The sequence below is a fragment of the Arachis ipaensis genome, chromosome B07 (genome assembly GCF_000816755.2).
Source record: "Arachis ipaensis cultivar K30076 chromosome B07, Araip1.1, whole genome shotgun sequence".
Classification (NCBI taxonomy): Eukaryota; Viridiplantae; Streptophyta; class Magnoliopsida; order Fabales; family Fabaceae; genus Arachis; species Arachis ipaensis.
This window is the reverse complement of record NC_029791.2, coordinates 120,390,971-120,410,388: the sequence shown is the minus strand read 5'-3', so window position 1 is coordinate 120,410,388 and position 19,418 is coordinate 120,390,971. Positions and strand designations below refer to the sequence as shown.

Sequence of the window (19,418 nt, the reverse complement as noted above, 5' to 3'; positions counted from 1 at the left end):
TTTCTATTACCAGCCAGGTACCTTCTTCACTTTTTCTCCTTTTTTTATTCTTTCTTAAATTATCTCATCTCTGAATCTCGAGTACTAATTTAAGTATTATTTTGTGTCACTGTAAGTGTATTATTTATCTGTCTTAGTTTCTTGCTTGCTTCATCGGTCTTCTTTTTCTTTTTCTTTTTTATTAATTAATTATTGGTTGTTGACTTGGTCGTTCTAATTATACATACTAGTAGATTTGATTGCCGATCATATTGGATTTCTGTATGTGGATCATGAATTGGTGATGTTCATCTGAGTCTCTGTTTTAGAGAAGTGGTGAATCAGAGGAAGGGAACAGCGTACATTCATGTAACTGAAAATTCTGATTCTGAGATTTTATTTCGGTGTTTCTTTTGCTTATATAATTCAGCTCTGATTGGTGTAGGATATGCATCTTGTGATCTCATGAATTGTTCTGTACTTGTTTTTCTTGTTTCTGTCAGCTGCTTCTGGTGCCAACTGAGGGGAAGATCTTTGTTTGTTGAGTGGTAGTTAGGATTTAACTGTATGTTTAGAAAGAACTATTCTAATTCATTATTCATTCTTGATTGTCTTTGGTGTATTCCTTTTGAATAATAGTTCAGGTGTCGTGTTATGTGTTGGACTTCTCTGTTTGACCAAATTTGAGGATAGTTTGGATAGTTTCAAGAATTTTCTCCTCTTGCAATGCAGATATGGGTTCGGTTTTCAGTGCTGCAAATGCTATACCTGAGCTGTCTTTGAACGATCAATTGTGGTTGTTGCTTTCTTGTATGCCCTTGTCTGGCACATTTTAAATTCCAATGGATAGTTTCAAGAATTTTCTCCTCTTGCAATGCAGATATGGGTTCGGTTTTCAGTGCTGCAAATGCTATACCTGAGCTGAATGAAGTCTCTTTGAACGAGACGTGCAAGAGGCAGAAGATGTCATCATCTACATTCGATGAAGAGAGTCCAAGATTGATTCCTAATCTTCCTGATGAGTTATCACTTCAGATTCTTGCTAGGCTTCCGAGAATATCTTACTTCAATGTAAGATTGGTGTCAAGGAAGTGGAAAGCAACTATCATGAGTCCAGAACTATATGAAGTAAGAAAAGAACTCGGGACCTCTGAAGAGTGGCTATATCTGTTGATCAAGGTTGGGGAATATAAACAGCAATGGTATGCTGTTGATCCTCACTCTCAGATATGGCAGAGACTACCTACTATGCCTAAAGTTGCTGAAGAGCAAGAATCAAGAAAGAGTTCTTCCAAGCTTTGGATGTGGAACATGGTAGAAGGTAACAGAATAGCGAAAGTTATCAGAGGCTTTCTTGGACATAAGGATGCATTCGATGAAATGCCCTTTTTTGGTTGTGCTATAGGAGCTGTTGATGGATGTCTCTATGTTCTAGGAGGATTCTCTAAAGCTTCAACCACAAGCAGCGTCTGGCGATTTGATCCAATGCAAAACACATGGAGCAAGGTGACTCCTATGTCCACAGGTAGAGCATACTGCAAGACCGGAATCTTAAACAATAAGCTTTATGTTGTTGGAGGGGTTAGCCAAGGCCAAGCTGGACTAATTCCTCTTCAATCTGCCGAAGTTTTCGACCCTTCGACTGATACATGGTCAGATGTCCCTAGCATGCCATTCTCCAAAGCTCAAGTCATGCCGACAGTTTTTTGGGCTGACATGTTAAAGCCTATTGCCACGGGATTAACCTCATATATGGGAAGATTGTGTGTTCCACAAAGCCTATATTCATGGCCATTTTTCGTTGACGTCGGCGGAGAAATCTATGATCCCGAGACAAACTCATGGATTGAAATGCCAACCGGGATGGGTGAGGGTTGGCCTGCAAGACAAGCAGGTTCAAAATTGAGTGTAGTAGTGGATGGTGAGTTATATGCATTTGATCCTTCAAATTCCGCAGATAGTGGAAGGATCAAGGTGTATGATCAAGGAGAAGATGCTTGGAAAGTTGTGATTGGAAAAGTTCCAATACATGATTCAGCAAATTCAGAGTCACCATATTTGCTTGCTGGCTTCCATGGGAAACTTCATGTGATTACAAAAGATGCAAATCATGATGTTGCTGTTTTGAGGGCTGATCTGAGAAACAACCGGGATTGTTCTTCTCCCTCAATATCTTCAACTTCATCATCATCATCATCATCATCACACAGTGCTGCTGAATCAGATGCAGTTGTTTGGAAGGTAGTTGCAAGCAGGGATTTTGGGAAGGCTGAACTTGTCAGTTGCCAAGTTATTGACATATAATTTGAATTGAATTAGATATATTAATCGTAAGTTATATATACAGGAATCAGCCTCAGCCCTCATGCGACTGCCTCTGTCTGTATTTTTTGTTAAGGTGTCAGCAAGATGAGAGAATGGGAAGTGCTACAGTAGTATATATTTACCCTATTGATATTTTTGGAGTTAGTTATTTGTGCTCACACTTTCTTGAACGTTGAGTTGATTCACTCTCTTCTACCATTAAATTGGACGAACTTGTAATGTTATGCACTCTGTCAAATGGTAGAGGAAAGTAAATCAGCTTGGTGTCCAAGAGAATGAACGAGTTTTCCATATCCATAGTAACTACAGTTTCCACAGTGATGTTCAAGTTGCTAATAAAAAAGTTGTGCAGAATATTATCAAAGCAATTCATTATTTTCCACAACGTACATAATACAGAGGATAAGATCAGATTGATATATATCCGAGGCCTGGCTATCTATATTCTAGCCACACATTTTTGCTTTAGCATGCTTTCAATTTTTTCTATTTAGTTTTATACACGTTTTTTCATGTTTCCAGTTCCTGACTGAACAAAAACGTTTATATTTCTTGTGTGAACTATATCTGACTCCACTAAAATTGAGGTCACCGAAAACTATCTCGAGACTAATTATTATCTTTCCTAAATATTTTTCGATTAATTTTTAAATTAAAAAATATTTTTATATATTGTCAAAATAATTTAAAAATAAAACATATACACTTGTCTTTTAAAAATTAAATGCTTATAACTTTGTTTTGGAAAGAATTTTGCTCAACAACATTTTGGACAAAACTACTAGCATATTCCTACTTGAGACAATACATTCAAGATACAAAAATTTACATCATGTTGAACTTGTGATATAGAAATAAAAGGATAAACAAGATATGAATTGAAATTGAATAGAAAAGATAAATTGTAATTGAAATAAAAACAAAAAGGATAAATTGAAATTGAATAAGAGAGAATTACTCTATTTTCTACCCGATTTCTTAACGCAACAAAAAAGAGACTCCTCAACCTAACTTGTCAACGTCATAGTTTGGAAATTGAATCGAAGGAACTCCTCAATCTTCTACTCAATTTCCCGATGCAACAAGGGAAGGACTCCTCAACCTGACAACCTCAATTGTCCACGTCATGATTTCATCACGAAACCGAAAAAAGGGTTTTCAAACCACTAAATCATTTTATATTACGATTACCCTAATTTATAAGGTATTTATAACTTCTTATTAAGTTAAAATATAAAAAACTTTGACAAACATAAGACCCAATCTAGTAATTAAATAAACAAAATCAAAATACATAAAATTAAATTAAAACATTCTAAAAATATAAACTAATATTTTTTCAATAACACTTAAACTCTTCATATCACGAATATTTGAAACACGTATAAATTATTATTATTATTAATACTATTATTATTATTATTATTATTATTATTATTATTATTACCATATTGAAGTGATTGATAAATGAGAATGACATGTCCGGTGAATAACAGAACAGACGAGACGAGACGAAACAGTTCTCATAATTCCCTTTTTCTAAATAGAAATAATCTTGTAAGATATTGTTCCTGTACAGAAAAAAAACAATTACACCACTGGAAGGCTTGGGTAAAAGATGTTACAATATATACTAGGATTCTAGTTGCAAAAGACAAAACACTATTCTTATTTACACAAATTATTATCTGCTTCTCAGCTTTGATAATCATGTGATACCATACCAACCCTTGCAAAAATATATATCTATATTAAACTCTTGCTATAGCTTATGAACTATGAATGAAGCCCCTTATAAGCATACCCTATGTACTTCTTCCATTTCAAAATTATCTGTCAATTTGTACAAAGTAATCAATCAAAAACCAATGTATTTGAACAATTCATTGATTTTTTCAGTGTAGACACTTTATCCAAATTAACAGATATTTTGAACCCGAAAGAGTAATGAGTAACATTCATGGTGGGGCCACAAATATCTTGACCAAGAATATGCATAGATTATTAACCTGTGCAAGGGTGAGAAAAAAAATTGATGATGATGATGATGTCTCACTTTGGCTACAAGGAATCAGGTGAATTTGGAGCTTTCCTGGAAGATCTAGTATTCTTGAGTGTCATCATGAGCTTTTGTCTTTCACCTTCAACTTCTGCAAATTGAAGGCTTAGTTGAGAGTAACGTTCATGCATCTCTTTCAGTTCTGTTTCCACAGCTGAATGTCTTTCCTTCAGTTCCAGCATGTCCTTAATCAGCTCATTGATGTCCCTGAAGCTTCTGAACACTGCTTCTTCGTCACTGTGTTGTTTCAAGAAAGAACTGAAATGTGTGGAGGAAAATTGTCTTAAAACAATGTGATTGAATTGGTCTCAACACAGTGTTCCACTACATGTTCATGCATGCCAAAAATTCAATTATGAGAAACAAGTAGCATTTAATTTCTATGCAATGTCAGTGTAAAACTCGTTTGCACCATTAAATTAGGAACTGCCACGTAGATAAAAGTGACTCTTAATTGGATGTTAGTATAAAACTCTTTTACATTAATTAATTGTGCAAAACAACATAGTGTTAACATCTTTGGGAGATTGTTTAATTCAATCAGCAAAGTACTTGTTTTAAAATGCAATTGATAGCTAAAACAAGAAAAAGATCATTACTTCATTTCAAAGAGTAAAAAAGATGATGCATATCAGAATCTAGACTCTAACCAGTCATCAAATTTTAACCGAGAACAAAGAAAATGGTAAATTTAAGGTGAAGTGCTTCCAAAATTAGCATCTATATGTACCAAAATCTAATTACTGCTCCAAAAGAAAGGTGTACCTCTGAAATTGCATGCTTGATTTCTTCTTGGTCTGCAATGCTTCAGCAAGCTCAATCTCCAAAGCAAGAACCCTTTCTAATGCATTGCCAGTGACAGATATTTCCTTGAACACAGGGAATATGTTTCCCAATTCTTGATTAGCCTGAGCAAAGGATAAAGTTCATAAGAATCTGAACAAAGAAAAAGACATGTTTCACGGCAATCAATGCAAACAAGAGTTATTTACTTCATGTAGCTGCACCAATTCTCTTTGCAGATTGGGAAAAGTAAGTTCAATGCTATAACCATCTTCTGAAGGAGTTGAATTCTCTTTTTTCATCTTTTCCAACTGCAATAAGAAGACACAATTTAGATCACATTTACACCAGACACAACAATAAAAGTCACAACTCGAATATAAGGAAAATGCAAATGCTATCCACGTTACCTTTCGCATGATACTAGAAAATAAATTTACTATATTTAGAAGTATAGATGAATGCAGAAAGAGTAGTTACGAATAATGGTGCCTAAAATGTTACCTCCTTATTCAAGTTGTCCATGCTAGATTTCAAACTTCTAATTAAATCCGCGTGCTTTTCTTCTTTTTGTTGTGAGTAGTCTTCACTTTCAAGAGTTTCGCATCCATTTGCAAGAGGATCCTATCAAATGATAATGCAAAGAAATTGTTGAGGCTCACTACCATACTCAAGATAGATGAAGGAAGGAATACATTGCAAAAAAAAAAAAGAAAAAAAAAAGAAAAAAAAAGAAAAAACGTACAAGCCTTTTACTACAGCCATTAAAGATCCTTAACAGAGAAATTTCTTATCTATTTTATTATATATCACCAATAAAAAACAGCATGCTCAATTCATGATAACAAGGTTTTGGTTTTGAAGCACAAAATTCCCATGCATTGTTATTTATTTGGTATATATAGTTTTTATAATAGTTATAATCTTATTTGTTGATGCTTATGTGATAAAACTATTCATGGCAAAAGAACTTTCTAGAATCACCAAGTGTAACAAGAGACAAATTAGGGTGAGAAGGCCTTTCATGTAAGCATCGTTATTATTCTAGCAATCATGCACAGATAATTCCACAATCTTTTTATATGTACTCATATAAAACATAGTTCCCTGTTTATTACTGTGATTTTTTCTTTTATAAAAGTGACAATAAAAGATGGGAGTGAATATTGCCACTACCAATTTTACCATATTCACGTAAACATACAATGGAAAGAAAACAGATATGGTAATGGCATTATCAACATGGAAGTGGCAATGTACACTCGCTTACCGAAAATACTAAATAAGACAATTACCTCGGGTTGCATATTTGTACTCTCTAGCTCTCGACTGCTAGCTGTGTGATTAGATTTCTCTCTCACATCAGATCTCAAACTTTCAAGCAATTGCTTTGCTGAGGTGAGCTCCACTTCAATTTTGGACCTCTCCTCATTGCTTTTCAGAAGTGAAGCTTCAAGTTCTTGCTTTTCCTGCTTACAGCATTCGAGAGATATCAATGAGCACTCCTTTTCAGCCTTTACCAGGTCAAAAGTATTTGACAAATTTCGTTTGTCCGAAATTACAGCCTGTAGCTCAGCTTCCAATTCCAAGATCTTCGTTCCCAGTTCTTCATTAAGTTTTATGCAAGAAGCTTCAGACTTTTTCCTGCTCTCAAGTTCTTCAATTGCATCTTGCAGTTTCCACAGCATTTCCTCACTATGCTTTTTCGACAAAGAGAGTTGCTGTTTCAGTTCTTGCAACTTTGTTTCATATTGTTCTTTGATAAATGCAATTCTCAAAGACTCCTGCATAGCAACAGGTGGTCCTTCATTTCCTCTTCTCTCACGAGCATTATGACACTCGGCTTCAGCCTTGTCCTTCAGCTCCTTCAAATGAAGGGACAAATTTTTGAACTCCTCTGTCTTAAGAACCTGTTCGGAAAGCCTCTTGGAAAGTTCATTACATTGGTTTTCCAGCCTTACCAATTCTCCGTCTTTCAATGAAGTCATAGCAGTTTCCAGTTCATGTAATTTGGCCTGAAGGACTAAACACTTGAGTTCAGCTTCTTCCTTCAACAAAAAGAGTTCCTCACCGTCTCCGCTAGAACACTCCAGCAAGTTCCCCAGCCTTTCAACCTCAAGGACAAGCTGGCTTTCGTGGATAAAAGTATTGTTGACATTCTCTGTTCGACTCTTGTGCTCCTCCAGCTCGGATATCATTGCATCATTTTGATCAATTAATGCTCTCTTTTGAGCAGAAGTGGCATCTAACTCTGATTTCAGGGAGTCAAGACTTGTCTGCAATCTTTTGTTTTCTTCAATGCAAGTCAATTCTCTGCAAAGGCAGCTATTCAATTCAGATTCTACATCAAGATTCTTCTTGTGAAGGATGTCAAGTTGCTGACTAGCGGAATGTAGTTTCTCACTAAGCTCCACAACATGATCCGCCAATTGAGCTCTAGTAAAAGTAGCAACGACATCTGTGGCTATCGAAAATTCATGCAGTTCAGAAAAGTGAGTTGCTAGGGAAGTAAAAGATGAAGATTCTTTTAAGGCAAGTTCAAGACGTTCCTCGGATTCTTGTAGAAGATCAGATATTCTTGATTTCTCAAATTCTAAGTCTGCAACCAGTTGCTTAAGATGGATCATTTCTTGTCTGGTCATATCAGAATCCTGCAGCTGACATTGCTTGTCATTCAATTCTGCAGTCAGATTTGCAACTTCTTTCCCCAATTTTTCTCTCAACATTTTCTCAGTATGCAACTCATTGTGCAAAGAATGTAAGCTTTCCTTTGAAAAATCAAGCTCGGATGAAATCTTCACATATACTTCTGTTTTGTCTTGTAAAGACAACTCCAAAGCTTTCTTTTCCTCTGTGACATGTGCTAAGGTGAGCTTACACAATTCAAGGTCACTAGATAACGTATCAAGCTTTAAAATTTCTTGAGCAAGTTCCTGCAGCTGAGATTGCTTCTCCTTCAATTCTGTGGTAAGATCTGAAACTGTTCTCTCCAATTTCTCTCTTAACTGTTTCTCACTATGCAACTCATTTTGCAGAGAATGCAAACTTTCCTTTGAAAAAACAAGCTCGGATGAAATCTTTGCAGATACTTCAGTTTTGTCTTGTATAGACAACTCCAATGCTTCCTTTTCCTCTGTGACTGCTGCTAAGCGGAGCTTACACATTTCAAGGTCACCAGATAGCATATTGAGCTTTGAAATTTCTTGAGCAATGTCCTGATTTCGGGAGTTAAGTTGCTGTACCTCAGCTTCTAAGTGATCACGACTGGACAAAAATTCTTTGTGATGCTGAGAGAAGGTTTCTTCAAATCCAAAACCAGCATTGATCCTGTTGACAATCACCTCAAAATCAATCTTAAGTTTCTGCAATCGGGCACTAGACTCAGTTATCTTTCTTAGCATCTCGTTCAAATCATGCTCAAACTTCTGTTTCATGACTAGAACATCCGATTCTGCGGCATTTAAAGATACTTGAACCGAGTGTTTTTCATCCACTAAAACTTGTTTCTCTTCAATGAGTAGCAGAATCCTGTCACGTGTTCTCTGTTGTACCTCTTCCAACCGCAACAAAATACCTTCTAACTCTTTACATTCCGAATCAGATGTACCTCGAAAAGAAATTTCACTGAATGTATCATCATATGATGCCAGCAATTTCTGAAGCTTATTAGACAAAAAGCTGACATTCTTCCGAAGATTATCCTTCAAAGAAGCCATCTCATCAAATTTATTTCTGACAGCTTCTAATTCTCCATGCAGAATTGATATTTCTTCACGAAGATGACCATTTTCCAGGCTCTCTTTTTTTAACATACTTCTTATCTCTGAGTTTTCTGTAGTACATGCCATGTATTTGCCTTCATAACTCCTAGACTCTTTCAGAAGAACATCCAACTCATTGATTTTCTGAGTAAGAAGACTGTTTTCATGAGAAAGATCATTCAAATTTACTTGTAAAATTTGGTTCTGGTGAGCAACATCATTGCTCTTGGCTGTGCAAATCTCCTTGTACTCATTCAGTGAGAGGATATCATTCATAGCATTCTGCAGCCTCAGCACCAATAACTCATTAGATTCATTTGAGACTTGCAGCTGCTGAGACAGTTGAAGGACTTCCTCTTTCAAAATTCGAATGTCACAACTTGCTTCAAGCAGTGTTTCTTGGAGAGCCTTTGAAAAAACATCTGAATATATATTTGCAAAATGCATCTGGCAGATTTCTTCTTCAACTTGTTTGTATAGATCTTCTTGTGCCTTAAGGGATCTTTTCAAATCGCTTAGTAAAATGTCTTCACCAAAATGTTGTCTATTTAAGGAAGAACTGTGATTTTGGGATGGGAGATTGGAGATATGGCCTTCAGAATTGTTCAGATATTTCACTGGTTCTCGGAAACCATCAGTATCTGGAAGGGGAGAATCTGAAAGAGTTTGCTTTATAAGATTCTCATTTGTCTCATGCATAGAAAGAACCTGGCAAGAAAGCAATTCAAGATCCTTTTGTAATTGACCAACAGCTATAGAATAGTTTAACCTTGCTCTTTTGAGTGCTGCTTCAGCAGACAAAGCTCTTTTTTCAAACTCACTGCTGATAGACTCCAAAATGCGCTTGTCTTCAGAGAAGTTCATTATCTGTTCATTCATGTTCCGATGCATTATCTCCATCTCATCCTTACTAGCAGCAATTGTGTATATGCAAGTAGAATGTTCATTCCTGAGGTTCTGCAACTCGGCCATCAACTGCCGTTGACTCTGCTCAAGTTCCTGAACAAGAGCTTCATAATAGCACTCCATCTGCTCCATTTTCCTAATGAGGCCTTCCCTTTCGGTTTTGGAATCGTCTAGCTCTCTTAGGAGTTCAAAAATTTTTGCTTTCATAGCAATGGTTGGATCCACCGGATCAGCCTCATGAGACATAATGCCAGGTATGGTAAGATAATGAGCCATGCCTTCAGGTTGAAACAAACCCACATCAGACCCGATGTCTGTTAAATATTGTTCACCTTTTTGTAAATCCATTTTCTTGTTCTCCCTTTCATTCGCAACATCAGCTTCTGAAATAGGCTCTCTAGATTCTTGTTTGAGATCCCGCAAAATCTCAAGCAGTGATTCTAACTCCAAGTTAAGCAACCTAAAATCCCTTTCTGGAAATCCCATCGACGCCTTCTGAATAGCTCTTACCTTATCTTCCATGAGCAAAAGCCCCTTTAGACATTTAAGTGGTAACTTCTGAAAGAACTTTTCCCGACCCGTTTCTCTCAGGTCTCTGAGACCATGTAATAAGCTTAACTTGGAACTTTTGAGCTGCTCAATTTCATCTTTAAACTTTGAACACTCCGATTTTAGTACAGCAACCTCTTTTGCTAGCGCTTCTCCCGAGGAAATCTCAGCAGATAGTTGCTTGGAGAATTTGTGTGTTTCAACACCTATTTCATCAGCATGATTTTGTAAAGAGCTCACTGTCAGCTTCAGATCAAGAATAGATGACTCGACCGCGCCTAAGTTTCCTTTAAGACTACTGTTAACTTCTGAAGGAGCAGTCAAGTTATCTGATGCTGAATAGTCTGCACTCCAACCATGGACCCAATGGCTACCTTGTGACGGGACCTGGCCATCAGGTGCATCTCTTTTTTCCGGCTGCGAGCTTTGTCCAACTAAATCGCCAGATACCATGCTTTTAAGGCTGTCAATTTCATGTGTACTGGATACATCATGCTTCTCAGTATATGCACTTTCTGAAGTAGTAGAGGAACCATCATATCCAGCAGCCAAATCTGCATAATCTTCATTAACCCCTGATTCTCTTTCAAGAGAAGAAATTCGAGGAATATCTTTAGATTCTCTTTTCAGTTTCAGTCTTGAATTGACCTGATTTTATGAAATAACAAGGGATAATACAGAAAGAGAAAAAAATTAATAACAAGCAGTGAAACCTTAATATTGAGCAAACATATTCATTATTTTTAAGAAAATTTATATTTCGTGATAAAAAATAGAACAGCTAATGGGTTGTAATTAAGAGGTCAAATGTTAATAAGGAAAACTCTGTATCTAGATCTGCTTTTATCAAATGCATTCGGCCCTTGTCAAGTAGTAAAATAATTTGTTAATCTTCCAACCAACGAATAGCATGTACTAACAAGAAAGACCAAAAAAATGCATGAACCTTTTTACTTTAGGATAACAGAAGAATAATTATGACGATGGAAAAAAGTATAATACAAGGAAATGAAGGACAAGAGATCCTCCATACAAGAACAAAAAGCAATCCAAAGAAAATCTATGTATGAAGTGTAGTTTTCAGCAGAGGTCACAAACCTTATGCATATGATTGTTGACATTCTGATCCGGAGACGAATCTTTGCCGTCAGCAGATTCCTCATGAGAACCTTGGTCAGAGGTTGCCCGTAGACCCCTCTCAGTGAGTTCCCTCTGCTGCTCAAATTCTCTGAAAACAATAGCATCAAATATCAAATAAGTCTACTATTTTTGGTTAACATACGTAAATGTCAAAACTCATCATATGATACCTGAAACCAGTTTTGGAAGTGAGCAGCTGCACAGTAACCTGGCTTCAAACAAGAAGAGAAACACAACATTAAATGCATACTATAAATTTCTCTAGCAACTGAAGATCTGGCAACAAATATACGAGTTGATATGCATCCATGTAGAAATACATAAACTACATGGTTGTACTGCAACATGACCATGCAAGTGGATAATCTAAAAAGCCATGGTTATATCTTAGATATATTAAGTATAAAGATCCTCACATGTAATGTAGGTCCAGGATCACTGCCATTAAGAGGGAGTGCAAGAGATGTAGGCTTCAAGGCATCAACAAAATCAGCAAGATTGATAGTGGCCTCGCCGAGGATGCTAGACCGTGAAGATCCCTGAAGTCATTAGGCCAAAAACAAGGTTAGTACAATACAAGCCGGACTAACAACCACAAGATTCCTCTTTTTGGAAAATACATATAAAGCTAAGGTATTTCTAAAGAGAGCAAGCAACAACTGAAAACATATTTTGTAAGAAAAAACATGGAACTCAAATTATACCAATACTGATGAAGTCATTATATTCATTAAACTGACAAACGTGTTAGTTTGATTTTATTCGCAACATTAAGATCCATTAAAAATCTAATTATCTTGAATGAGAAACTTACTAGTTAAAAAAAATTCAAAACTGCATTTGATAATTGGCAGAGCACAGACTAGTCATATACAATAAAAAAAAATGCTTACATAACAATGAGGTAAGTGATACAATAAAGGTTTGTGCATGATGTTGTAACTTGACACTTCTATAAATTCCATGACATGATTGTATATAATTTAAAAATTCAGAAAAGAATCTTACCATCCCCACAACGAGCTTATAAAGCTTCTCCTCATACTGTTTTGTTCTAATGTCTTGTAGGAGTCTTGTAGTTTCATAGATTGGATCCGACCACTTGCAGGCTCCATTTCTCACATTTGCTTTGGTTGTCTTTGATGTAGCCTTCCCGGTTTCGGCAGGGATGAAAGAGATATACAATTTATCCCACCCGGATTGTGGAATCTTGCATACAAACGATAGGTGGAAAATAAAATTGAGAAATCATAACAATACGTTTCAATTTTTGAATTAGACTTGATTGAGATGCAAGTATTATAATACAAAATAAACAATGATCAACACCCCATCAAAAACGTTAATACTAAACAGCAAATCAGAACTAATAATGGCAGCTGAACTTTCATTGAATTCCATGAACTCTACACAATTGAATGCCAACTCAGACAAACTCTGAAATGCACTACTTTGTTCACGTTAAAATGAAAGAGCAGAGAAAACAGAAATAGTCAAATTATTTCCCTAAAATTCAACTTGAGAGCCAAAGGTATAAGAGGGAAATTCGCTTAGATGAGAAACTTACATGTGTAGCATGGAATTGGAGCCGAAAAACCACCTTAACTTTCGTCTTCTCTACCTTCCACTTAGTAATTCTCGACATTTTTTCAGCGAATTAGTAACACCTAACATGCATCACTCAACATGATGATTCCACTCTCATTCCCAGTCAACTGTTTACTAATCAATATCAGAAACTGTAATCACCTGAAAACAACCGAAGCAAATAAATCATGTGATAACAGAAGAATAATTATGACGATGGAAAAAAGTATAATACAAGGAAATGAAGGACAAGAGATCCTCCATACAAGAACAAAAAGCAATCCAAAGAAAATCTATGTATGAAGTGTAGTTTTCAGCAGAGGTCACAAACCTTATGCATATGATTGTTGACATTCTGATCCGGAGACGAATCTTTGCCGTCAGCAGATTCCTCATGAGAACCTTGGTCAGAGGTTGCCCGTAGACCCCTCTCAGTGAGTTCCCTCTGCTGCTCAAATTCTCTGAAAACAATAGCATCAAATATCAAATAAGTCTACTATTTTTGGTTAACATACGTAAATGTCAAAACTCATCATATGATACCTGAAACCAGTTTTGGAAGTGAGCAGCTGCACAGTAACCTGGCTTCAAACAAGAAGAGAAACACAACATTAAATGCATACTATAAATTTCTCTAGCAACTGAAGATCTGGCAACAAATATACGAGTTGATATGCATCCATGTAGAAATACATAAACTACATGGTTGTACTGCAACATGACCATGCAAGTGGATAATCTAAAAAGCCATGGTTATATCTTAGATATATTAAGTATAAAGATCCTCACATGTAATGTAGGTCCAGGATCACTGCCATTAAGAGGGAGTGCAAGAGATGTAGGCTTCAAGGCATCAACAAAATCAGCAAGATTGATAGTGGCCTCGCCGAGGATGCTAGACCGTGAAGATCCCTGAAGTCATTAGGCCAAAAACAAGGTTAGTACAATACAAGCCGGACTAACAACCACAAGATTCCTCTTTTTGGAAAATACATATAAAGCTAAGGTATTTCTAAAGAGAGCAAGCAACAACTGAAAACATATTTTGTAAGAAAAAACATGGAACTCAAATTATACCAATACTGATGAAGTCATTATATTCATTAAACTGACAAACGTGTTAGTTTGATTTTATTCGCAACATTAAGATCCATTAAAAATCTAATTATCTTGAATGAGAAACTTACTAGTTAAAAAAAATTCAAAACTGCATTTGATAATTGGCAGAGCACAGACTAGTCATATACAATAAAAAAAAATGCTTACATAACAATGAGGTAAGTGATACAATAAAGGTTTGTGCATGATGTTGTAACTTGACACTTCTATAAATTCCATGACATGATTGTATATAATTTAAAAATTCAGAAAAGAATCTTACCATCCCCACAACGAGCTTATAAAGCTTCTCCTCATACTGTTTTGTTCTAATGTCTTGTAGGAGTCTTGTAGTTTCATAGATTGGATCCGACCACTTGCAGGCTCCATTTCTCACATTTGCTTTGGTTGTCTTTGATGTAGCCTTCCCGGTTTCGGCAGGGATGAAAGAGATATACAATTTATCCCACCCGGATTGTGGAATCTTGCATACAAACGATAGGTGGAAAATAAAATTGAGAAATCATAACAATACGTTTCAATTTTTGAATTAGACTTGATTGAGATGCAAGTATTATAATACAAAATAAACAATGATCAACACCCCATCAAAAACGTTAATACTAAACAGCAAATCAGAACTAATAATGGCAGCTGAACTTTCATTGAATTCCATGAACTCTACACAATTGAATGCCAACTCAGACAAACTCTGAAATGCACTACTTTGTTCACGTTAAAATGAAAGAGCAGAGAAAACAGAAATAGTCAAATTATTTCCCTAAAATTCAACTTGAGAGCCAAAGGTATAAGAGGGAAATTCGCTTAGATGAGAAACTTACATGTGTAGCATGGAATTGGAGCCGAAAAACCACCTTAACTTTCGTCTTCTCTACCTTCCACTTAGTAATTCTCGACATTTTTTCAGCGAATTAGTAACACCTAACATGCATCACTCAACATGATGATTCCACTCTCATTCCCAGTCAACTGTTTACTAATCAATATCAGAAACTGTAATCACCTGAAAACAACCGAAGCAAATAAATTATTTTCAAATATATATATATATATATATCCAGTTCTTCGGTGGGCATTTAACAATTCTACTCCGATGAGTAAACTTTACAAGCAAATCAGATATTCAAAATCACAGACCTAAACAATTTGACTCATTGACCCAGAAAAACAAGCACTACATGCAGAAAAAGAAGGGTAGAACCATCACAACAATGCATCATTTTGGAACCTAATAATAGAGAGGGAGAAAAGTTCAAAGTATGCAATGCATTAGTCTTCTTTTTTTTTTTCCGAAGCAACCATAATGGAAAAGAACCAACAATGTAAATATGAAAGAAATTTTGATATTATTTCTTCAATTCTCAAATATAAGTAAATTCTGCAAATTTCAGCTGCCAGAGGCAACAATTGCATATACTACATTCCCAACTTCAAGCTAGATGAACATGTCCCCAGAATAAAAGAATAAAAATGCTAGATCTCCAAGATAAAACATTTGAATATTCAGAAACTTTTAAAAATTAAAGGGAAAAAAGGAAAGATTGTATATGAGCTAAGCCCATCTTTCAATCTGATTAAGACACCTTTCAGCTACACTGAAACACTGCTTAGCTAAACAAACTTCGCCAAATGGAACAACTAAATCCAACATTTCTTCTCCATTTCAGAACAAAAAAGAGGTAGAAATTAGAGAAATAAAAATGGGTGGGAGCAGAATCAGATAAAATGAAAATTAAAAAAAAAAGTATTTTTTTCCTTTATGCAATGGCCATTGGTACCTTGCAGTGAGACAAAAGCTTGAAAGCTTGAAACTTTCACCGGGAAAATTCGCGGATCGACCAGAAAGATTTCGAATTTGAGAAGAAGAAGATGGGGAAAAAGAGGAGGACCCCAGAAAAGATGCTGACTCAGACAATGCCACTCTACATCCTATAACACTCAACAACCCAAGAAAATATAAAATAAAATAATTGAAAAAGAAAAACTCAGAACCCAAGGACTGACAAAAGCAAAGAGCAAAAAAGAGAATCCTAAAACCAAATGCTTACACAAAGCTAAGGGGGAAAATGATGGAGCTAAAATAATATAGCAAAGTTGTAATTTTTATTTAATTTGCTAGCTGTAGATATTGACACTTGCAGCAAAATGCAACATCTAATGGAAACCAAAACATTGCAAAAGAGGAATTACGACTATCAGAGTGGGTAACAGAAGCAACTAATACCACTAAAAGCTGGCACAGTGACACCTTTGTCTAAGTTACCAGATGCAAGTTTATTTCATGTGTATTTGGTTTATATTATATTAATATTAATAATAATGAAATAATAATTAATGTGGGGTGCATTGGAAGGGTGTAATGGGTGGGTGGGTACCTTAGCTGCAGATCTGTGGCTGCTTAAGAAGCAAGAAAGATTGAATCTTTGGAAACAAGGTTGTAACTTGTAAGCCCCCACTTTGAGGGGAGAGAGAGAGTTTTGAAGTGTTGTAAGTTTGCATTAAGGCATATGCACATGTTCATCATTTTTCAACTTTCTTATACATTATAAATTAATCAATCCCATTATTGGTACACTTTTTATAGTAGTGACTAGGTTAATACTCAATTTGACTCCTGAAATTTAAGGTTGGATTTAAGATCATTCATAAAATTACAATTGACTCAATTCGATCTCCACAATTTATAATAATAACTCATGTTAGTTTTTGAGCTCATTTTATTCGTTAACTTGTTAAGATGTAGACTTCTCACCCAAATTCTATGTAACTAAGACCTACTAAATCTTTTAGAAACTTGGTTGACTCTCTAACATCTTTATAAAGACCATAACAACATGTGAGGCAGACAGCACGGACTGTTGCAGGTTTCGCCACTGGACTGAATACTTCCCCATAATCAAAGCCTTCCCTTTGATGAAAGCCTTTCGCCACCAGCCGCGCCTTGTACTTCTGGATACTTCCATCTGGCTGTCTTTTAATGCGGAATATCCATCGACATCCAATTGGGTCTGCTGCTGTTGAGGGGTCTACAAGCTTCCAAGTTTTGCACTTCATTAGGGCAGCATACTCTTCATCCATAGCTGCCTTCCACTGTGATGAGGTAAGAGCCTGAGCAACTGAAGAGGGCTCCACTTGTGTGAGATCAGGTGAGGAGGAGCAAAGCTGGGAAGAGTATGTCTTGGGCTTGAAAATACCCGCCTAACTTCTGGTTATCATAGGATGAGTGCGCCCAACCTTCGCTTCAAGCGCAGGAACAGCACATGATGATTGTTCAGTTAACCTTGCATTACTTAAGGGAAACTCAAAAGTAGAGTTAGAGATACAAGTGTCAGCAGTGAATGGGCAAGAATCAGTACAAATAGGACTGGCAAATGACTCAATTATGGTTGATGGAGAGGTTGAGGTGAGCTCGGATGGAACTGGAATTGGAGGAGGAGATATAACAGTGGTTGACTTTGGAACTCTCCCTTGATGAGTGGACGCATTAGATTGAAGAGGTGAGGACTCACGGGAACTTGATGAGGGTACTGCTGTGGCTGGGGAATCTGTTGAGGGTATTAGTGTTGTGGGTGCTGATGTATTAGGGGGTGACTCATGAGGAATTTCGAGAGGTACTGGTGGATGGCGCACATGAATAGGAATAGTGATAAGTTTGGTTGTATGAGGAACTGATGCCTTTAGATTTGAGTCCTTATTAAAAAATAGCAACTGATAAGGAAATTCAGATTCGTCAAAAACTACATGCCTTGCTACATAGAGTTTTCCAGATGGACAAAGGCACTTGTATCCTTTGTGGTGTGGTGAGTAACCCAAAAACAGATACTTGTGAGTCTTAAAGTCAAATTTGTGTGGTTGGTAAGGGCGGAGCTGAGGAAAGCATGAGCATCCAAAGATTTTGAGGAACCTATAGTCTGGAGCTCTATTGTTCAAGAGTTCATAGGGTGATATGTATTGTGTGGTGGCTGAGGGCAGCAAGTTAATGAGGTGAGTTGCAGTGAGGCAGGCTTCATCCCAGAATTTTAGAGGTATGGATGCTTGAGAGAGAAGGGTTAGAGCAGTTTCAATGACATGCCGATGCTTCCTTTCGGCCTTCCCATTCTGTTCATGGGTGTATGGGCAGCTAAGTCTATGTGCAATCCCATTTTCAATCAGAAATTTGGTAAAAGCTTGTGAGGTATACTCTTTGTCATTGTCAGTTTGAAGGGTTTTAATCTTTTGCCCAGTTTTATTTTCAATCAACAACTTGTATTGGACAAATGCTTGCAGGGCTTGGCTCTTGTTTTGGAGAAGATACAAACAGGTATATCTGATTTTGGCATCAATAAAAATAATGTAGTATCGAAAACCCGAAACACTAGTAATAGGAGAAGGCCCCATATATCTGAAAAGATTAACTCTAGAGGGTGGCTATAGACTGTTTGAGAATCAGAAAAAGGAAGATTATGGAGCTTTCCTTGGCAGCACGCATTACACAAGTAGTCTTTGGTTAAAAATTTACTTTTATTCATATAGCCAACATTACAACTTTGTAATACTTTTTCAACAATTCATGCACTTGGATGACCTAACCTCTTGTGCCACATATCAAACTCATACACTGACTTAGCATTACAGACAGTGCCTACATTATTAGTGTTACTTGCTACTGTAGAACTAGATGTAAAAGAACTGAGGTTACAGACTCTATGAGTGGATGACAGATAAGGGTTCTTGGACCCCGAATTGCCTGATTTATTGCTTGACGGTGCTGCTCGTGCAAGCACTCCAACATGCTCAAAATGGTATAACCCTCCTCTAAGAGACCCCTTTAATAGAGTTTCCTTGGTCTCCTGACATTTTACAAAACAATCAACAGGATGGAATTTAAAAAACACATGATTGTCAAGAGCAAACTTGGCGACACTTATTAGATTTTTGGTGATGGAAGGTACATGAAGCAGATTTAATAGATTAAAGTAGTGAGGGTTGGTCTCATTGAACAGTATAGTTTTGCCAATACTATTTATACTCATACCTTGGCCATTACCTGTTAGCACTTGATCTGTTCCTGCATACTCTGAGCCTGTAATCAAGTTGTTTGCATCAAAGGTCAAATGATGTGAAGCTCCGGTGTCCAGGTACCAGGCTTTGTCAGTGAGAGGTGTTGCTGCAGGTGTAGTGGCTAAGAGAGCTTGAGCTTGCTGGTCTTGTTGTGGCTGGTGGAAGGAAGA

The 19,418-nt window shown here is 36.5% G+C and overlaps 4 protein-coding genes across 25 annotated transcripts in view; 1 reads left to right on the top strand and 3 right to left on the bottom strand.

Annotated features, from left to right (window-relative positions):
- LOC107606116 (F-box/kelch-repeat protein At1g22040) overlaps window positions 1–2,725 on the top strand; it is a 5,885-nt gene extending 3,160 nt beyond the window's left edge. For 8 of the 16 annotated variants that reach the window (XM_021106426.1, XM_016308100.2, XM_021106428.1 and 5 more), the window contains one exon: window positions 860–2,725. In XM_021106426.1, coding sequence (XP_020962085.1) covers window positions 862–2,283 — 1,422 coding nt within the window. In that variant the 5' untranslated portion in view covers window positions 860–861 and the 3' untranslated portion in view covers window positions 2,284–2,725. The other 8 variants (XM_021106429.1, XM_021106427.1, XM_021106424.1 and 5 more) reach the window with 8 other exon arrangements.
- Window positions 3,814–13,259, bottom strand: LOC107606115 (GRIP and coiled-coil domain-containing protein 2). 3 transcript variants are annotated; one of them, XM_016308097.2, is made up of 10 exons: window positions 13,070–13,259; window positions 12,511–12,711; window positions 11,919–12,041; window positions 11,673–11,710; window positions 11,461–11,590; window positions 6,442–11,010; window positions 5,651–5,770; window positions 5,356–5,457; window positions 5,129–5,271; window positions 3,814–4,621 (listed from the first exon to the last, which is right to left on the bottom strand). In XM_016308097.2, exons 1-10 carry the CDS (start codon window positions 13,145–13,147, stop codon window positions 4,366–4,368), a joined length of 5,760 nt encoding a protein of 1,919 aa, XP_016163583.1. In that variant the 5' UTR covers window positions 13,148–13,259; the 3' UTR covers window positions 3,814–4,365. The 3 variants fall into 3 exon arrangements, with proteins under 3 accessions (XP_016163583.1, XP_020962078.1, XP_016163584.1); XM_021106419.1 differs by lacking the exon at window positions 5,356–5,457; XM_016308098.2 differs by lacking the exon at window positions 13,070–13,259 and having other exon boundaries at window positions 11,673–11,714; window positions 12,511–12,646.
- LOC107606117 lies at window positions 13,388–16,724 on the bottom strand. 5 transcript variants are annotated; one of them, XM_021106433.1, is made up of 6 exons: window positions 16,584–16,724; window positions 15,030–15,211; window positions 14,471–14,671; window positions 13,879–14,001; window positions 13,633–13,670; window positions 13,388–13,550 (listed from the first exon to the last, which is right to left on the bottom strand). In XM_021106433.1, exons 2-6 carry the CDS (start codon window positions 15,105–15,107, stop codon window positions 13,403–13,405), a joined length of 588 nt encoding a protein of 195 aa, XP_020962092.1. In that variant the 5' UTR covers window positions 15,108–15,211; window positions 16,584–16,724; the 3' UTR covers window positions 13,388–13,402. The 5 variants fall into 5 exon arrangements, with proteins under 5 accessions (XP_020962092.1, XP_020962093.1, XP_020962091.1 ...); XM_021106434.1 differs by lacking the exon at window positions 16,584–16,724 and adding an exon at window positions 16,433–16,481; XM_021106432.1 differs by lacking the exon at window positions 16,584–16,724 and adding an exon at window positions 15,987–16,423.
- LOC107607858 lies at window positions 16,957–18,585 on the bottom strand. The gene is made up of 2 exons (XM_016309758.1): window positions 17,443–18,585; window positions 16,957–17,370 (listed from the first exon to the last, which is right to left on the bottom strand). Exons 1-2 carry the CDS (start codon window positions 18,583–18,585, stop codon window positions 16,957–16,959), a joined length of 1,557 nt encoding a protein of 518 aa, XP_016165244.1.

Excerpts from the sequence above, each read along its gene's own strand:
- LOC107607858 (XM_016309758.1), bottom strand. The coding sequence starts at position 18,585 with ATGGGGCCTTCTCCTATTACTAGTGTTTCGGGTTTTCGATACTACATT. Across the intron at positions 17,371-17,442 it reads TTCCTGCGCTTGAAGCGAAG|CTTTGCTCCTCCTCACCTGA; the intron begins GTTGGGCGCACT and ends TACTCTTCCCAG.
- LOC107606117 (XM_021106433.1), bottom strand. The coding sequence starts at position 15,107 with ATGTCGAGAATTACTAAGTGGAAGGTAGAGAAGACGAAAGTTAAGGTG. Across the intron at positions 13,671-13,878 it reads ATCCTGGACCTACATTACAT|GTTACTGTGCAGCTGCTCAC; the intron begins GTGAGGATCTTT and ends GTTTGAAGCCAG. Across the intron at positions 13,551-13,632 it reads ACTTCCAAAACTGGTTTCAG|AGAATTTGAGCAGCAGAGGG; the intron begins GTATCATATGAT and ends TATTGTTTTCAG.
- LOC107606115 (XM_016308097.2), bottom strand. The coding sequence starts at position 13,147 with ATGTCGAGAATTACTAAGTGGAAGGTAGAGAAGACGAAAGTTAAGGTG. Across the intron at positions 12,042-12,510 it reads ATAAGCTCGTTGTGGGGATG|GGATCTTCACGGTCTAGCAT; the intron begins GTAAGATTCTTT and ends TAATGACTTCAG. Across the intron at positions 11,711-11,918 it reads ATCCTGGACCTACATTACAT|GTTACTGTGCAGCTGCTCAC; the intron begins GTGAGGATCTTT and ends GTTTGAAGCCAG.